This window comes from Oryctolagus cuniculus, chromosome 19 (genome assembly GCF_964237555.1).
Source record: "Oryctolagus cuniculus chromosome 19, mOryCun1.1, whole genome shotgun sequence".
In the NCBI taxonomy this organism is placed as follows: domain Eukaryota; kingdom Metazoa; phylum Chordata; class Mammalia; order Lagomorpha; family Leporidae; genus Oryctolagus; species Oryctolagus cuniculus.
In genome coordinates, this window is record NC_091450.1 from 38,219,020 (window position 1) to 38,237,957 (window position 18,938).

General features: G+C 42.9%; 1 protein-coding gene across 6 annotated transcripts in view; it reads left to right on the plus strand.

Annotated features, from left to right (window-relative positions):
- Positions 1–18,938, plus strand: part of SDK1 (sidekick cell adhesion molecule 1) — a 980,492-nt gene that overhangs the window by 383,079 nt on the left and 578,475 nt on the right. For 5 of the 6 annotated variants that reach the window (XM_070064289.1, XM_070064290.1, XM_070064292.1 and 2 more), the window contains exon 2: positions 7,071–7,230. In XM_070064289.1, coding sequence (XP_069920390.1) covers positions 7,071–7,230 — 160 coding nt within the window. Of the gene's footprint in view, positions 1–7,070; positions 7,231–11,289; positions 11,381–18,938 lie in introns of all 6 variants that reach the window. The other variant, XM_070064291.1, reaches the window with a different exon arrangement.

The following is an 18,938-nucleotide window of genomic DNA, read 5'->3' on the forward strand; positions in this document are numbered from 1 at the left end:
GAACTGGCTGTAGAGATAGAGGCAACTCTTCATTGGAGTGCAACTTGTCTAGTTCAAGGATTATTGTGCGTCACTGACTTAAACTCTCTCTCTGCCTCTCACGTTTCAGCCTCTTTTTCTATTTCACCTTTAACTACTAAAGGATTGACGTTGGTGGTCTCAGAAAGTACAGCTTGAATTGCCATGTCCTAAAGCATGTGGAAACCTTCCAGGGTCCACTTACGTCATCACAGGGTGACCCTCCCTTATTTGCATATTTGACTATAGTAAACATGTAGCTTCACATTTAATTTTTACTTCGCAGATAGATTTGAATGCATAATTGGCTTCTATAGAAAGATTAGTATTGGCTTTATGAAATAGGGACACTGGACTGTGCGATTACATCCCTGGCTTCCATAGTGTGCGGAACCAACTCCCGGCAGCAGAAGCGTGAGTATCTTCATTTACCACAAAAGGATCTTCCACTCGTATTTTTGGAACAGTTTACATATGACACATTATGCTCTGTGCTTTTGTTTCCCACTGGAACTTGAGAAACAAAACTTCCTGTTAGTGGCAAATTCATAGACTGGGGGCATGAAAACGTCTGGACTTGATATAAAGGAAGATTTGAAAGGAAGATTAGTGGTTTAAACTAAAACATGATTTGCTCTGGGAAGCTCAGCTGTGGCAAAAGCAGAGTTGAATCACAGAAGGTCATAGAAGGTCCTGCTCCATCTGATTGCTCCATTCATGTTGCCACACCGCCCCCCACCCCCCATTCTGACCTGATGGGTGGTTGCTGAGTAGGATGGCTTCTTAATCCCCTTGTCGCTGCAACAGAGTGTGTGACATTTGCCTGCTTGTAGTGTGGGTGATTTATCTGCTAAGTGGAAGGTGATTCTTGTGTGTTTATTCACTACCACTTTGAAATGGAAGAGAGGGGCAAGTTCCTGAATAGGTTACTGCCGTTCCACCTTTATTCTAGCTGAAGTGTTCACTCAAAGTTTGCAGTTTGACTTTCTTGGTACCTAATGAGTTCACTTAAATATGTTATTAATTCACGTTGGTTTCAGAGAAAATGGGGAGAATAAGTGTGACTTCCACACTGACTGAAGCCTGGGCAAGCTGTGCTTTTAATAATACCTTGAATCAGTAGTATCCAGATAAGCTGTGCGTTAATTGCTATCTATTCTGCCATTACAAGCTTTCGGGAATTAGGTTCCCTGTTTTCCGTTATGGAATAGATAATTAAAACCCACAGGAAGTTACCCCTTCCTCATGGTGGGGAAGCTGGACCACAGACAAGGTTCTGCTCCAGAATGCTCGTGGGCCTGCTGCTCTCCGTGTCCATGGTTTCTGCTCTTGCACATGAGGTGCCATCCCTTCCAGATGAAATTAGCTTCACACTGAACAAGTGACGTTAAATATATTTGCATTTTATTCAAAAACCTTAGAAATCAATTTAGGAAAGGCACTTCTGTATCATAAAATTAGGATGTTGTCTGAAGAGAACATGAAGTCCTTTCTCTTTTGGATGGGCCTTGCATTGGTATCCCTCAGATAAGTGAAACTCTGTTTTGTAAATGATTTATGTTCTGTTTGAAAGTACGTGAAAGTAGAAATTTCATGGTGTTGCTTGGTAATTCATCCTAGGCTCTTATACTGTTCATTGCTAGTAAACAGGAGTATGGCTACTGTCTGCTTTTCCCCGAGTAAGGGGAGGGATGTCAGTTGTTAATTTAAATACTCATCCCCTCAGAAGAGCAGTAGTAGGTGGACCAGGGGCTTTTTGCCGGGTCAGAGTTTCCTAACGTTTCCTCAGAGGTAGCCCGATTTTTTTTTTTTTTTTTATGGCTCTTTGCAGACTTTTCTCTGAGAGCATGTGAAGATCAAATACTTTCGCACAAGGTCTGTGCAGACCTGAATACCAATCCTCCCTTCCTGCTTTCTCTACCCAGAGCTTTGGCGTTTTGTTGCCTTTATGCCCTCGTTTAATTTCAAGATCTACCGTGTATTTTCAGCAGTAAGTGGTGTTGGGCTCAGGTAACTATGTGTCTCCAGGTTGGATAAATAAAATGCTTGTGGCCATACTTTTTAATTTGAATGCTTGCAGTTTCCACGCATTTACATATTTTCCCTTCCTCTTCCTCATAGTAAGTGCCACATCGATGCTAACAGTAAGGCTGCAGGCATTTAAATCACAAGATATTTGTTTACTAACCATATAAGAAGACTCTTTTAAATATTTTTGCCTACTACTTCACAGCCCCCAGCAAAATATTTTATACACCATATAGGCATCTTCAGTTAACTATCAATTTCATGAAAAATTGAATTCTGGTATAATTTAAATTTAAAATCACCATATAATATATTAAATTGATGAGACTCGCTCTATTGTGAAACCAAATTCAAATTCTTGAGCTTCTGCCTTGAAGTTTTTCCTTTTCAAAAAGATGTATCTTTTATGACTCTTCTGTGTAGGACACTGGAACCATATGAAGTGGCATTTCTTTTTCTATTGTTAAATAGAGTGCAAATGGTAGGACATTAATAAAGCCTGCAGCTCAGTAAATCCTCAGGTATCAAAGCTATATCTATTGCAATTCAGCTTTATTGCACTGTTTGGGTCACAAGAGTAGATGATTTTAGCTGAAGTACATGGCAGAAAGGGAAATTGGACACATGGTTGACAATAAAAAATGAAGCATGCACTGGAAATAGAGCCCAGAGCACATCATGTTTGGGAGAACAGGTTGAGCTCTTGAAAGAAGACCAGGATTGATTTCTCCTGACTTTGAGATACTTGTTTCCTCACAGCACCTAACACTTTACTCTGTGTTTATTTCTGCCTCAAATCTAGACCATAACCTCGGGGGCAGTGACTGTGTCTTGTTCTCTTTGTACTCTCGGTGCCGATGACAGCACATAGCATAAATGCATGCTTATTGACCAGAAAATTGAGTTAGACTCCTAAGAATCCTTCTTGAAACTTCTGCTTCCCTATTAGAAAGCCATCACTGTGTGTTTTTCACCTCCTAAATAATGGTTATTTATATTTTATTTTAAAAGATTTACTTATTTGAAAGGCAGAGTTACAGAGAAAAAAGAGAGAAGGAGAGACAGAGTTTCCATCCACTGGATGACTCCCTTAAATGTCTGCAACAGTTTGGCCAGGCCAAAGGCAGGAACCGGGAGCTGCATGTGGGTCTCCCACATGAGTGCAGGAACCCAAGTACTTGAGCCATCTCCCAGTGCTTTCCCAGGCACATTAGCAGAGAGCTAGACTGGAAGTGGAGCAGCTGGGACTCAAACCCATGCTCAAAGTGGATGCCAGCACTGCAAGCAGTGGTTTAACCCACTGCACCATAACACCAGCCCCTAAACGATGTTTTAAAGCCATCCAACAATTCCTACTATTCCATTCACACAGCCTACTGTGTATCACCTTTTAAAACACTTTACCTGTTTTGCTTCCAAACTCGCCTCTCACTATGCTGGTTCCTCTTTAATTCCTTTCCTACTTCAGCAACACAGTCCCTTTGAAGGCTTTCTACTGTTCTTTCATAATAGCCAGTTATTGCCACCATAATATTGACTGTATAATTTGTCATTCATACTGGGCAATTTATGACTGACTGTGAAGTAGGCACCGCTGGCAGTCAGGCGGGGATGGTGTGTGTTGTGTGCTTGTCCTGCCGCAGGGCGCTGTGCACCCTGCTTCCTTTCCCTCTCAGCACCTGCAGCCAGGCTTCTCAGTCTTCTGCACTTCCCAAGGCTGCTCACCATCTTGGCTCCCACTGCTTGTCCTTTTCACATGCTGTTGCGCGAATATTTGACTCCTGCTGATCCTGATCCTTTAGCTCTTGGCACCTGCATTCTATCTCATTGACAAGTTAACTCTCCCTACTTCAGGTCCTTGGAACAGTCACATAAGGACTTTACCATGTATTTGTTTCAGGAATGGGAAAAGTCGCAAAATTATTTGGTCTGGCCTTGCCACAGCAACCACAGATGGTACTCAAAATTCAGTAAATCTATAGCAGGATAACTTAAAAGGTTGATAATTTTGTATGGCCCGTGAATGATGCCATATACACGCACACACATACATACAAATATCTCCTGATGGCCCTTGGCAGAAGAAAAGTTCTCTAATTCTGAATGAATGAGTATTAGTAAATGGTCAGTGAAACTGTAGACCAGAATAGCCACTTTGATGGCACACAATGATCAACATTCAGGTTAAATGCTATACAATAATCTCTTGGTGTCCATAGGAGATTGATTCCAGGTCTGCCCTACCCCAGCACTCTGCATGGGTTCCCAAATCCACGGATGCTCAGATCCTTCATAAAATGGCCTGTTATTTGCATGTAACCGGCACACTTCTTCCATGCACTTCAAATCATCTCTAGATTACTTATACCTCATACTACATATGGCTCTGTAACCATGTGTTAAACTGCATTGTGTAGGGGAATGGTAAGAAAAAAGTCTGTATATTTTAATTACAGGTGCAGTATTTTCCCCTGATATTTTCAATACATTGTTAGTAGAATCAGTGGATATGGAACCCAGAAAGACAGACTGTGAGCTCGGCCTTTTGGTGCATGAGTGTGTACAGCAGTTTAGTATGCAGACAGAGTATCAGTTTTAACATAATTGTCACACTATTTGACGTTTAACATGTTACAGATTTAGTAACTTTTTAAAAAGATTTTTATTTATATTATTTGAAAGAGTTAGGACTTCCATTGCTGTTTGACTCCCAAATTAGCTGCGATGGCCAAAGCTGTGCAGATCTGAAGCCAGGAGCCAGAAGCTTCTTCTGGGTCTCCCACATGGGTGCAGGAGCCCAAGGACTTGGGCCATCTTCTTCACAGTCCATAGCAGAGAGCTGGATCAGAAGTGGAGTAGCCAGGACTCGAACCGGTGCCCATATGAGATGCCGACACTGCAGGCGGCACTCTTTACCTGCTGTACCACACGGCGGCCCCACAGATACAGTAATTTGAAACAGAAATTTGTAACTCCAAAAATAAGTTACAAAAACTTGAAGTTAGTTTCCGAAGAAAACTACTTTATTCAGAAATCTGTGACATTCAGAATCATTATGTATAGAGTTAGTGAATTTTGGAGCCAGATTATCTGGTTTTAAATAATGGTGGGTAGCCATGCATGGGCAAGTTACTTAATTTGTGCTGTTTTTCACCCATTTTTGTGTATAATAATGATGTGTATTTTGTGATAATCAAAATAAGTTAATACATATAAAGTACTTAGAACAGTTTCTAGTGCATAGCAAGTATTCAGTAAATACCAGCTGTTGCTGTTACTTATGTTACTGCTCTAACATTCACTCCTTTCAACAAATTTTTAATATTTACTTTGTTCCTGGAGTTGTTCTAGTGCTTGAATTCAGAAAAAATTTATAGGGCATATACTGGGATATAATCCATACATACTTTATTTTCAAAATTTAATAAATATTAATAGACATATTTTTCCTTTAAAGATTTATTTACTTATTTGAAAGGCAGAGTTACACAGAGGGAAGGAGAGGCAGAGAGAGAGAGGGAGGGAGGGAGGGGGGAGGGGGTCTTCTATCTACTGGTTCACTCCCCAACTGGCTGCAATGGCCGGAGCTGCACCTATCTGAAGCCAGGAGACAGGAGCTTCCTCCAGGTCTTCCCATATGGGTGCAGGGGCCCAAGCACTTGGGCCATCTTCTACTGCTTTCCCAGGCCACAGCAGAGAGCTGGATCGGAAGTGGAGCAGCCTGGACCTGAACCAGCGCCCATAGGGATGCCGGCAGTGTAGGTGGCGGCTTTTCCTGCTATGCCACAGCACCAGCTCTGACATAATTTTTTAGGAAGAATTGGTGGGGAGGAGCTTTCGTTAAGCTGAGGCATGTACATAACATTCCAGGTGAAGCATCAGATGCACAGGGAATGGCTTAGCCCAGGATGACACGTGGAAGCAACCAGGTGTGCCTGTAGTGTTATTCATAAACAGAAAGGGTAGCCTGCCTGGAAGGCAGACAGGAAGCAAATTATGCCTGTGGGCCTTGTGGTTAAAAAAAGGTGAGGAATCACTTAATTCTGCTTATCTGCTGATGTGGAAAGAGAACACTGGTGTCCTGATGAGGGTCATGCTAATTAGTGATAGAATGGTAGCTAAAAGCCCAGTGTGCTGCACACACATTTTTAAAAAGGTTTCTCCGTACAAAAGATCATGCCCAGAATTCTGCGAATTCTTACCAAGGAAATTCATCTGTGTAAGGATGTGAAGCAGTAGATCTCAGCCTGCCTCGGTATGCTCCGATCACCATCTCCTCTTCCAAGGTTACCCTTATCTTGACACTTATACCATGGATTAGTTTTGCATTTTTGAATGGAAACATGTTTTTTAGCCTTTTTCTCCATCTGATTCTGTTACTCAACATCAGTCTGTGGGATTCACATTTTACTGTGTGTATAGTAGTTGGCTCATTCTTGTTATTTTGTAATATTGTGTGAAGACACCAGATTTCCAGCTTTATATTCCATTAAAATTCACAAAAAGAGACAACGGTATGTGAGTGCTTGAGATGAAAATTAGATTCTTATCTATGTGTGTGTGTGTGTGTATATATATATATGTTAATCTTGCTTATCCTAGTCCCTATTTTTAAAACCAATCGAAGGTTATTTGTGGAAATTTCTCTCTGATAGCTTGTGCATATACCCTCGATTGTTACTTTAAAAATAGATTGCCTGATTAAAACCAAAGCTTAGATAAACAGGGATTGCCGGGGTTGTCCCCTTGAAAAGCTGGTGTTAATTGTAACAGAAGTAACTTGGGTAAACCTGTCCCATGTTGCCGTTGATGGTATCATTGAGCTTCTGGCTTTATGAAATATTTTCTGGGCATGTTTCTAGTGGACTAAGGGTATTTACTGTCTGACTGGGTCAAATAGTCATCATTTCTGCTTTTAAAAATTAAGTCTCTTTAAATAGTTGATTTCTTAGTTTGATGGATGTCATTTTCATGTTTGTTTAATCCAGTGTTTTTCTCTCCTCCCCCTTCTTGGAATATTGCAGATGATGTTGCACCATATTTTAAAACGGAGCCAGGTCTACCCCAGATTCACCTGGAAGGAAATCGCCTCGTTCTCACTTGCCTTGCAGAAGGGAGCTGGCCTTTGGAATTCAAGTGGATGCACAATGACAGTGAGCTCACCACCTACAGCAACGAATACAAGTAATTGATGGCTTGAAAATAAGATTGCATTTCAGAGTGCTGTGTTCAGAATATTTGCCTGATTGGCCATGATCACACAAAGGGAGAAAATATGTGGTTGCATTTCTAATACATTGAGGATTAAAGGACCAGATTTGAGCATATAATTGGAATGTGATTTACTCTTCTGATATGAATTGTGTTTACACCTAGGAAGTCAATCATTAGATTTGTTAAAATAAGTCCCTTAGTGACACTCCTAAACAAAATAACTGTTCTCACAGAGGCGTGCTTCTTCAGTGTAACGTGATCCATTTATGTTCTTGTGGCAGGAGCCCCCACCCACAAGTGTTACCCCTATCTAGCATAAATATATATTCAGAGCTCTTTAGTTTGGTAGCTTTTGGAACTCTGAGTAGTCAACAAAACTTTGGTTTCCAGTTGGGGTGGGGAAGTGTGAAACCCTGTGAGAATGGGCACGGGCAGAGCCTGTGTGGTCAGTACAGAACGCCAAGGATGTATACAATTGTGCTGTGTGCCCGATGCTGTGCCATGGCATTGCAGGTATGAACATGGTGAGGAGAAGTGAGCATGGGGTGGGGACAGAGCACAAGGCTGGGATTGGTCAGGGCTAGGGGTCATCGGCAGTGTGAAGTCCCAAGAAGCAGCAGCGGCATTGCCCGTGGAGCCTCAGCACACCTACAGCCTGAGTCTTTCTGCTTTGTAGGTATGATCTGTTGGGTGCTGCAGTGCTGAGTGGGACGGGGAGCTGGTGGAGCACGCGCAGTCTGCAGATATCAGCAACGCTGTGCTGTTACTTAAATGAACTGAGAAAGTGTTGCTGTCTGAAGGGACAGCCAGTTCAGTGTCAGGAGTGGTCTGTCCACCCTCTCTCTGTCCCCCAGAGGTGGTGATGGTGTGACCCTTGTAATATGTTCACCTTGCACTCGCTGTGTGTGTGTGTGTGTGTGCGCGCATGCACATGCATGCATGTCTGCCTGCAAGAGTTCATCCAAAAGCCCTGCTTCCCAGCATCTCTAAACCAGCAGAGGCTTGGCCGCCTGGTCTGCTGCCCAACACAGGGGCAGCGCTGAGCGCCGCTGCCTTGGCAGAGGCCTGGGTATGCTGCTGTCCTCAGCACCCTTAGGTTACGCCCCTCCTCATCACACCACAATCTTTGCTCATTCCCGTTGCCCAGTCACCTCTAAGGTAGAGTTTGTGACTTCCTATCACATCAGGCCCCTTCTCTCGTTGCATCTGCTTTTGTGGGAGCCCTTCACCGTAGTTCAGAGCTCTCTGAAATCCAATGGTGCTAGATTGGAATCCCAGCGGCACTGCTGTAAGCTTTGTTTGCATGACCTTGGAGCCTGCACTGTCGGCAGTACTGGTCATCACACCCCCACTGTGAGCGCTGGCGGGTTCTGATGCATGTGAGACAGCACTGTTGTACGGGATCATCTTATGACATGATAAGGATTGCTTTGGAGGAATGGCAGAAGGAAAACCCAAAACAGTACACTTAGAAATGAGAGCCATGTGTAATTAATGTGCTTTTGAGGCAGTTGACTTGAGTTCAAGTACTTGCTCTTTAATTTATCATATGTATGTAGACAAGTTTAACATTTAGATCTTACTCTTATCTGTAAGATCAGTAATAAAATCCACCTCACAAGATTCTCATAAAAGATTTTTGTATCTCAGGAAGAAAAGATCAGAGTTTGAAAAGAATCCAAATTATTCTTCCTAATAACAAGAACTAGTGATGTAGCAAATTTGTTACTGTGGTCTTCAAACTGGGGTATGTGCTTGCATAGTGTGTTTATTTTCCGAGATGGAGCTGCCCGAGAATATGTCTTTGGTCAGGCACTGTGGAACGTCCTTTTCTGACCCCTTTGATGACTTCTTGACTAAAGAAAGGCATGACTCTGGGGCTGGTGATTGGTGTAGTAGATTAAGCCTCTACATGTGGCACCAGCATCCCATATGGATGCTGTTTCTAGTCCCAGCTGCTCCAGTTCCAATCCAGCTCCCCACTAATGGCCTGGGAAAGCAGTAGAGGATAGCCGAAGTGCTTGGGCCCCTGCACACATGTGTGTAAGTGGGAGGGAGCTCCAAGCTCCTAACTTCAGATCAGCCATCCAGTTCCCACTGTTGTGGCCATTAGGGAAGTGAACAGCAGGTGGAAGACCTTTCTCTCTCTCTCCGTCTGTAACTCTGCCTCTCAAATGAACAAATAACTACATTTTTATATCTCTCTCTGTGTGTATGAAAGGCATGACTCTTCCCTATTTTAGTCTCTCTGAGGAACTGTGCAAGAGTAAATAAATAAATTGAAAGATATAGCTGTTAAAGAATTCCTTTTTTAAAATAGGTAATATGGGCATCTAAATTATCGTGTTATTTGCATTCCACTGGATACATTTAAGCCTATTTTAAAATTTTATTTCAGACCCAGAGAGAAAAACAGATAATCCACCCAAAAGTTCACAACCCAAGGAAGTCAGTCTAGGATGCCCAGGTGGATGGCAAGGACCCAGCTATTTCTGTTACCACTGCCTCCTGGGGTGCACTAGTAGGAAGTTGAATCGAGAACTAAGCTAGGATACTAACTCAGATTCTGACTCCAGATGTGGGTGTCTCAATCTGCATTAACTGTAGGCCAAGTTGCCGTCCTGCAATAGTTATTTAATCATAGTTGTGATACAGTTTTATTTTTAAAGCCAGTTGTGATGCGGTTTTGGTGTCAACCTTAAAAATTCATGAAGAGCTGAAACTCCCTTTGCCTTGCTCCTGCCTCTAGCGGATTTACTTGTTCACTTCAGACACCCGTGGTTAATCTACAAGGTGAAAAAACATTGTTGGTTATATTGAAGCAAGACTGGGGGGAGTGACTTGTCACGTATGGGCTGTTAAAATAAGGTAGACACTTCACAACTCCCGACAGAGAGCACGATAAGAAGAAATGGGCTATTCTGAAGCCGGAGTGGTTTGGGGCAGGTGTGATGAGTTATGCTCTGTTTGCTGAGGGTTTCAGACACTGAGATGGGTTATCAAGAACCCATTGTGTTTTGTCATCATTTTTGTCAAGATATGAAACCTGCCTAAAAATCTCATGCTATTTTTCAAATTACTCTTTCACCTACTTTCTTCCAATGAGCACCTTCAGCTGTCATGCGTTAACCTTCAAGAGACCTTTCTACGTTTCCAATCGAAAAATATGAATACTTTATGAAAATGATAGCTGTTCCCTACCTGGAAGTGAGTCTGTCCCCCGTCCCCACCCGTCGTGGTGTCAGGGAAATGGTGTAACCTGAAAAAAGCAAATAATAGAAGTTTGCCTTTTCCAGTTTTGTCTAAAAATAGCATTTTATTCACCATGTTACACAAAGTGCAGTGAGTTTAAGATGGATTTCATAGTGATACTCACCGTTGCATTTAGCACAGGTAAATACATTGGCAAAAGAATGGTAGCTAAGTAATTAAGCCACGTGAGCTTGGGTCTCTTAGGAGCATTTGTACCTATTTCATCCTGAAAACATTTAGTATAAATTATTTTCTTCTTTGAGATTAAAAAATCTGTTGTAATAATAATCAAAGTGTGTGTACCTGTGTGGGTGACATGAGTACATATGCCAAGAATTTCTTAGGATTGGGTTCAGTGTTCATTGTTACAACAAGTAGAAATATTTTGATGCTCTAAACCAAACCACTGAAAATCTTACAGTTCTATTATGAGATCTGTCTGTGGTTCACTTTCCCTGACAGCAAAACAATAGCGATTTGATGGATGTTTGTACATTTTTTTATTTCAGTAAAAATAGGAATGGTTAAGGGAAAAGTTATTTTTCTTATGTTTTATAAAAAGGCAAAGAAATTCACAACATCAATAAAAAATATTAAATACGTGGGAATAACTTAAATGAGCAGAAACTACTTGAAGTGAAGAACAAATCCTCACTGAGATACAAAAGTGGATCCTAGATAGGAAAGCTATGCATTGTAAAACTGTCAATTTTTTGTAATTATACTTTAACCTAATATGCATTTTAATAAGCCTAATTTTTTTTTTTTTTTTGACAGGCAGAGTGGAAGGGCGGTTCCCCCTGGCCACTTTCCCCACTTCCACAGGGGAGCGACACACCGCCGGCCGGCTCTCTCGGGGGCTGCACAGGTGTTCCCCTTAGATGTTCCCCTTAGATGTTCCTGGTGCATGCCGTCTCTCTCCTCCTTTATAGTCCTCCTCCGCCAATCCTAACTCGGCTGCCCACACGCCGAGTACGCTGCTCTCCTCCAATCAGGAGCAAGTCCTACAGTTTATTGGCTGAACTGGAGGCAGCTGTGTAGAAGCTGTTTTCTTCTCTCCCAGCGCCATATTGTGGGAGAGCAGATGCATAGAATAAGTCTTAATTCCAGTAACTTAGTCTAGTCCGAGTTGCTCCCCACAATCACCTCTTTCTGAGTAACTAACATTGACTTCTGGAGTCTTTAATAGACATCTGTGCTATCTTATTGGATTTAGATTTCTAACATTTAATAATGTGACATAGCTACATGTTTCTGTTTGCCACACAAAGTTGTGTATTACTTGCCTTTATTTCTAGCTTTGATTTAACTTAATTTTCCACTTGTGGAGTCCTGGCATGATTGTTTCTGGAGATTCTGTGAATCAGAATTGGCATTAGGTCTCTTAAAATTCTTATTGGAGATGGTTTGGATTTAGATTTTTTAATTCATCTCCCTTCATTATTTTATAAAATTAATTTTTATTTGTTTTAAAGGCAGAATGACACATAGAGAGAGAGCATGTTATCTTTTGTCTTCTGGTTCACTCCCAAAAAGCCCACTACAGCCAAGGCTGAGTCAGGATGAAGCCAAGAGCCTGGAACTGCATCTGGGTCTCTCACTACATTGGCTGACACCTGCTACTTCCCAGGATGTACTTCAGCAGGAAGCTGGATTGGAAGCACAAAGGAGACTCGAGTCCAGGCCCTCCAGTATGGGAAGCAGGTGTCTGTGCCAAAAACGCACCTGGTTCTTGGTTCTCTTTTCCTTTTTCTTCTCCTTATGCCCATGCCCCTCCCCCATGTATGGCCACAACCCCGCTGTGGCTAGGGCCATCGTGGGAAGGGCCTGGTTCACATCCAGAGTTACCACCACTGCACTTGTTGGTTCTTTTCTCTGGGGATCATCATGGAATCTAAGTGAAGAATTTTAACCACAGTGACTAAACTGATTTATAACATGACTCACTGTTTTTTTTTTTTTTTTTTTTAAAAAAAAAAAAAGCTTGTTTATTTGAAAGGCAGAGCCAGAGAGAGAGAGAGAAGCAAAGACAGATCTTCCTCCTGCTGGATCATTCCCCAGATGGAATGGCCAGGGCTAAGTCAGGCTGAAGCCAGTCTCCCACATGGGTGGCAGGGGCACAAGCATTTGGGCCATCTTCTGTGGGGAGCAACTCGGACTAGACTAAGTTACTGGAATTAAGACTTATTCTATGCATCTGCTCTCCCACAATATGGCGCTGGGAGAGGAGGAAACAGCTTCTACACAGCTGCTTCCAGTTCAACCAATAAACAGCAGGACCTGCTCCTGATTGGAGGAGAGCAGCGTGCTCGGCGTGTGGGTAGCAGAGTTGGGATTGGTGGAAGAGGACTATAAAGGAGGAGAGAGACAACATGCACGAGGAACATCTAAAAGGAACATCTATCTGAAGGAACACCTGAGCAGCCCCCGAGAGAGCCGGCGGTGTGCCGCTCCCCCGCGGAAGTGGGGAAAGTGGCAGGGGGAACCGCCCTTCCACGGAGGTGGAAGGGACGGCAGCCCACCCAGGAAGAACCAGCAGCAAACCCGGGAAGGGCCAAGCAGACAAAAGAACAGTGCAGGGTCCAGTGTCGTTCCTCCGCGAATGGGGGAGCGACAATCTTCCGTTGTCTTCCCAGGTGCATTAGCAGTAAGCTGGATTGGAAGTGCAGCAGCTGGGGCCAGTGTTGTGGCACAGCGGGTTAACCTCCTGGCCTGAAGCACCAGCATCCCATATGGGTGCTGGTGTGAGTCCCGGCTGCTCCACTTCCTATTCAGCTCTCTGCTATGGCCTGGGAAAGCAGTAAGAAGATGGCCCAAGTCCTTGGGCCCCTGTACCCACGTAGGAGACCCGGAAGAAGCTCCTGGCTCCTTGGCTGCGGATTGGGCGCAGCTCTGGCCATTTGGGGAGAGGGAAGACCTCTCTCTCTCTCTCTGTCTGCTTCTCCTCTCTTTGTGTAACTCTGACTTTCCAATAAAAAAATTAAAATCTTAAAAAAAGGAAGTGCAGCAGCTGAGACTCAAACTGGTGCCCATATGGGATGCCAGCAGTGTCCCAGGCAGCAGCTTAGCTTGCTGTACCAGAGCACCAGCCCCTGAACTTATTGTTGACAGATTCTTACCAAATAAACAAGTGGAAGCTTTTAAACTTGTTCTTAATTCATTTATGCTTATATTAGATTCTTAGAATTTATGCCTCTTTTCCATTATATCTTGAGATACATATTTTTGACTGTAGAAGCTATTTGCGCTTGTACTTTTTTTTAAAAAAAGATTACTTATTTGAAAGAGTTACACAGAGAGAGGAAAGGAAGAGAGAATGAGAGAGAGAGAGAAGTCTTCCATCTGATAGTTCACTCCCCAATTGGCCGCAACGGCCGGAGCTGCGCCGATCCGAAGCCAGGAGCCAGGAACTTCCTCTGGGTCTCCCATGTGGGTGCAGAGGCCCAAGCACTTGGGCCATCTTTGACTCTTTCCCAGGCCACAGCAGAGAGCTGGATCAGAAGTGGAGCAGCCAGGTCTCGAATCAGCGCCCATATGGGACACCAGCACCCCAGGCCGGGGTGTTAACCCACTGCACACAGCGCCGGCCTCTGCCCTTGCACTTTGATCATTGATATGATGGTTCTCAGTTTTTAATGTGCACAGAGAACATAATATTATAAAGAAGCAAACAGACATGGAGTAAGGATTTTAACCCTAAGAAAATGACTGTCCCTTTTCCCAAGTGTTTTCTGAAATTCCATTCTTGAGAGAATATTTAGTGCTCACCATAGGTTCCACTGTGGTGTTCTGTCTTCAGTAAACTGGTATTTTACCTTTTCTGCCCTGGTTTGAGAAGGAAAGGTAGGAATTAATGTAGAATGAATAATACCCAAACCATTTTCTATGATAGGGGAAATCATATAAACCAGGATCCCAGAAGAGAACATCCCCATAAAAACTCTTGAGTCTCTTTAGTTTAACTTTTCTAACTGTTAGTAAAGTTTAAATGTAGTAATTCAAGATGTGGTGTCAGCAAGGAGACTGTGGAAACTTAGTTTCTAGTCAGTCCTAGAGGCTGTCTATTCCACCTGGTTATATTCCTGAAATAGCATCTATAATTCCATAGACCCTTAGCCTGTTTTCACAGTAACCTGTCTGTTGCCCTTTTTAATTTGAAATAAAATTAGAAATAAATTAAATGCTGATTAAACTATCTTTGCAGATATATCCATTGGATGATTTGCGTTTTAGCATACTGCTGATTTGAACTGCAGACTGATGACTTTTACTCCCTTGAAAGAGTAAGAATCATAACCTTGAGCTTGCCCAGGTCCTAGAACCCTGAGTAAGCTTTTCACACCTTCAGGACTGTGCATCTAACTCTCATCAGATTGAGTTTGGAATTATCATTTCGTTATTTTACTTGAGGAAAGATGCAGCTATATAGTCATTCCACTTTGGATCACTCAGTTTTTAAAAACCTCAAATAGTTGGGGCTGGCGCTGTGACATGGCAGATAAAGCTGCCGCCTGAGGTGCCGGCATCCCATGTGGGTGCTGGTTCGAGTACCAGCTGCTCCATTTCTGATCCAGCTCTCTGCTGTGGCCTAGGAAAGCAGTAGAAGATGGCTCAATTCCTTGCAACCCTGCACCCGCGTGGGAGACCCGGAGGAAGCTCCTGGATCCTGGCTTCAGATCAGTGTAGCTCCGGCCCTTGGGGCCAGTTAGGGAGTGAACCAGCAAATAGAGGGCCTCTCTCTCTGTGTCTCTTTCTCTTTCTTTCTCTCTCTCTCTCTCTCTCTGCCTCTGCCTTTCTATAACTCTGCCTTTCAAATAAATAAATAAATAAATAAATAAAATAAACAAATAAATAAATAAATCTTCTAAAAAAAAAAAGCCTCAAATAGGAACATTAGAAAAATGAAGTTGAAAACATTTATCTCATTAAAAAAACTGATGCAATTCCAAGAGTAATATAAATGGCTTGCAGGGTTTTTTATTTATTATTTTGTTAGCCCCCTCCCTCCCCACCCCATTTTTTTGTTTGTTAGTTGGTTTTTAACTTTAGGGATAATTGTCTTTGGGCCAATGTATAAAAGCTTATTGTAGAATTTGTTGATTTTCATGAAAAGTAAGTATTTTCATACCAACATAAAAATGATATTTGGGGCAAATAGTCTTATCTGAAGTGGCACAAAATGGATGTTAACAGATGTCCCTCTCCCCCAAGTTGAGAGAGAGAGAAAAAAATCACATCTAATTTTAATAGAAAATTTTTTCTTGTAGTTTATTGTCCCTGACAATGTTTTACCCCCTGTAGAGGTGAAACAAAATTTCTCTTCTGTCCTCGTGGCAAATGTCTCATTACTTTGATGTGTATATTTAGTCATGCTCAATAGTATCTATTCTAAGTAGTGATTTAAAAAAAAAAAAAAGATTGATTTACTTGAGAGATAGAATTACAGACAGAGAGAGGGAGAGCCAGAGAAGTCTTTCATCCTCTAGTTCATTCCCCAAATGGCCGCAAGGACCAGAGTTGTGCCGATCTGGAGCCAGGAGCCAGGAGCTTCTTCTGGGTCTCCCTCGTAGGTGTAGGAACCCAAGGACTTGGGCCATCTTCTGCTTTCCCAGGCCATAGCAGAGAGCTGGATCAGAAGTAGAGCAGCCGGGTCATGAACCAGCATCCATATGGGATGCCGGCACAGCAGGCAGATACTTAACCTACTACGCCACAGCACCAGCACCTGTAAGTAGTGATTTTGTCATTTTCCAAAGTTTTAGTGGCTCATGTTCAGAAAAACTCCTTATGATAGTCTAATTTGCCCCAGTTTTTGGAGCTCTTTGTTACCTCATGATTCTTTATAATTTACTAGGAAGCCAAATTTTTAAGAAGTAAATGGTTCTGTGAGGTGTTAGATTTTTCTGCGATCGTGATGAGTGCCTGCTAACTTTTGAAAGCTTTTGAACCACAGTTTCTTGGGCGACAGAGTTTTGAAGAGGTCTTGATCAAAGAAACAGGCTCTTGCTGGAGTGGGTGTTGGGCTGCTCCGAGACTCCCCAGGCAGACTGGAGATTGTGCACAAATTGAGGCGAGGCCACCGGTGCCACAGTCACCCCCTGAGCCAGTCCCCGAGGCTCCTGCCGCCAGCATGAGAGGATGCGGGTGCCACTTCCTCAACCCTGCCCAAGCTGGCACTGGTCGCCATGTGCCTCTCCTGGCCCAGGGCTTGCCGTTTCCCCACCAATGCTGCTGGCAAGTGATGTCTCCTACCCTGTTCCTGTGCCCTCCAGCCTAAGTGTGGGCTGAATTAGCTGTGCTCTTTTCTGTAGCTGAGCCCCATGGAGAGGGCTCTGAGAATATTTTTATGTGGTCTTTTTGAAGTTAAATTTGATGTAAGCTCTGTCTCCACCAACGCTTGTGGTGTGGAGAATTTTCCAAATAGAGTGAAGTGGTTCCGAGCCTAAATATCCAGTTTCGGCTCCAGGACTAGTCAAGCAACTGTTCATGGACTGGTGTGAACCTAATCCTGCTTTCTAGAGACATTCTGGGGTGGCCCCACTGGCCCATTCAGAATGGCACTTCGCCATGAAGTGCTTTCCCACTTTGCAGAAGTGGGCATGTAAACTCTTAGTTTTATTGGAATTTTGTGTTTGATTTTTAAAAATTTGCTATTCCTGATAATGAATTAGTCCTGGAAAACATTCTGTTAGTCTAGTAGAGTTCTGCCGTAATACAGGGAATATAAACACTCCCTGCTGTGTTGATTTGAAATAGGAGCAGGCATTTGCTATATTTTAGTGGCATATGGTACGAAGATTTTATCATACTTTCTTATAAAGAGCCAGGAAACTTTCTCTCCTTAAAAATGTGTGTTTATAAACAATAGACTTAAAGTGAATATTCCCATCTATTAGGTGAACACAGTTTGTATCAGAATTGCCGTAATAGGTGGAGGGCTTTGCAACTTCTTTGTGTATTTTTTTCCCTGGTGAGACATTAGACTAAAGAGATGGTGCAAAACAGCATATGCCAAATGCTCAGGTTTGTATCTGTTTTCTCTCCCTTACGTGAAAGGAGAACTAGCTATTTTTATGCATTAGTACTAAGTGTTACTCTAGACATGCATAACATGGTAAAGCCCTGTTTAGGACATGGCAAAAGGCAAGAAGTAGCATGAGTAACACCTATGTGATACGGCTTTCCCACAGTAATAGAACTGACCTTGTAGTTCCTCAGACTTGTACTCCGATGGCATGTGCTGCTTTTTTTTTTTTTTTTTTTTTTTTGACAGGCAGAGTGGACAGTGAGAGAGAGAGAAGAGACAGAGAGAAAGGTCTTCCTTTGCTGTTGGTTCACCCTCCAATGGCCGCCGCAGCCGGCGCACCGCGCTGATCCGAAGGCAGGAGCCAGGTGCTTCTCCTGGTCTCCCATGGGGTGCAGGGCCCAAGCACTTGGGCCATCCTCCACTGCACTCCCGGGCCACAGCAGAGAGCTGGCCTGGAAGAGGGGCAACCGGGACAGAATTCGACGCCCTGAGCAGGACTAGAACCCGGTGTGCCGGCGCCACAAGGCGGAGGATTAGCCTAGTGAGCCGCGGCACCGGCCTTGTGCTGCTTCTTTTCGAAACACTTGTGTTGATTTTGTTTTACTCTATTCTCCAAACTTTGCCTTATTATAACCATAGTATGTAATGATCAAAGCTGCATATCTTTCCTGTTGTGATTTGTAATTTAAATAAATGGCACTGACTTTGTGTTTGGTTTGATATTATGCTTATTGTGCTCAGTAATTAATTTCATTTGAGATGAACCATTTCTCAGAATAAAAATTTTGAAGATTATAACTCAGCAATATTTTTTCTCATGAAAGGTATTATTAATCATGCCATAGGATCTCAAGAAGGTTATCAGAGGGAAAATGAACTTTGATTAATATTTGCTTACTGTTGAATTACCTGTATTGTTTAAATGTTTTATTCACTTGCATTTATGCCTATCAGTCCCTGTTTGAGGTTGACTAATTGGAGATGCTTGAGCAAAAAGACGAGTGGTAGTTGAGGATGCGTGCTTCTCGGTGCACTAAGGGACTGAGCAAATAAAGCAGACCACATGCTTCCTCTTTTATCCAATTTTTTTTCAGATTTTTCTGTACTTTATATAAGTAAAAATTATTTTAAAGCTTTTATTTATTGGGGCCGTCGCTGCAGCATAGTGGGTAAAGCTGCCGCCTATAGTACCAGCATCCTATATAGGTGCCAGTTCAATTCCTGGCTGCTCTACTTCCAATCCATCTCTCAGCTATGACCTGGGAAAGCCATAGAAGATGGCCCAAGTCCTTGGGCCCCTGCACCTTCATAGGAGACCCAGAAGAAGCTCCTGGCTCCTGGCTCCTGGCTTCAGATCGGTACATCTCCGGCCATTGTGGCCAACTGGGGAGTGAACCAG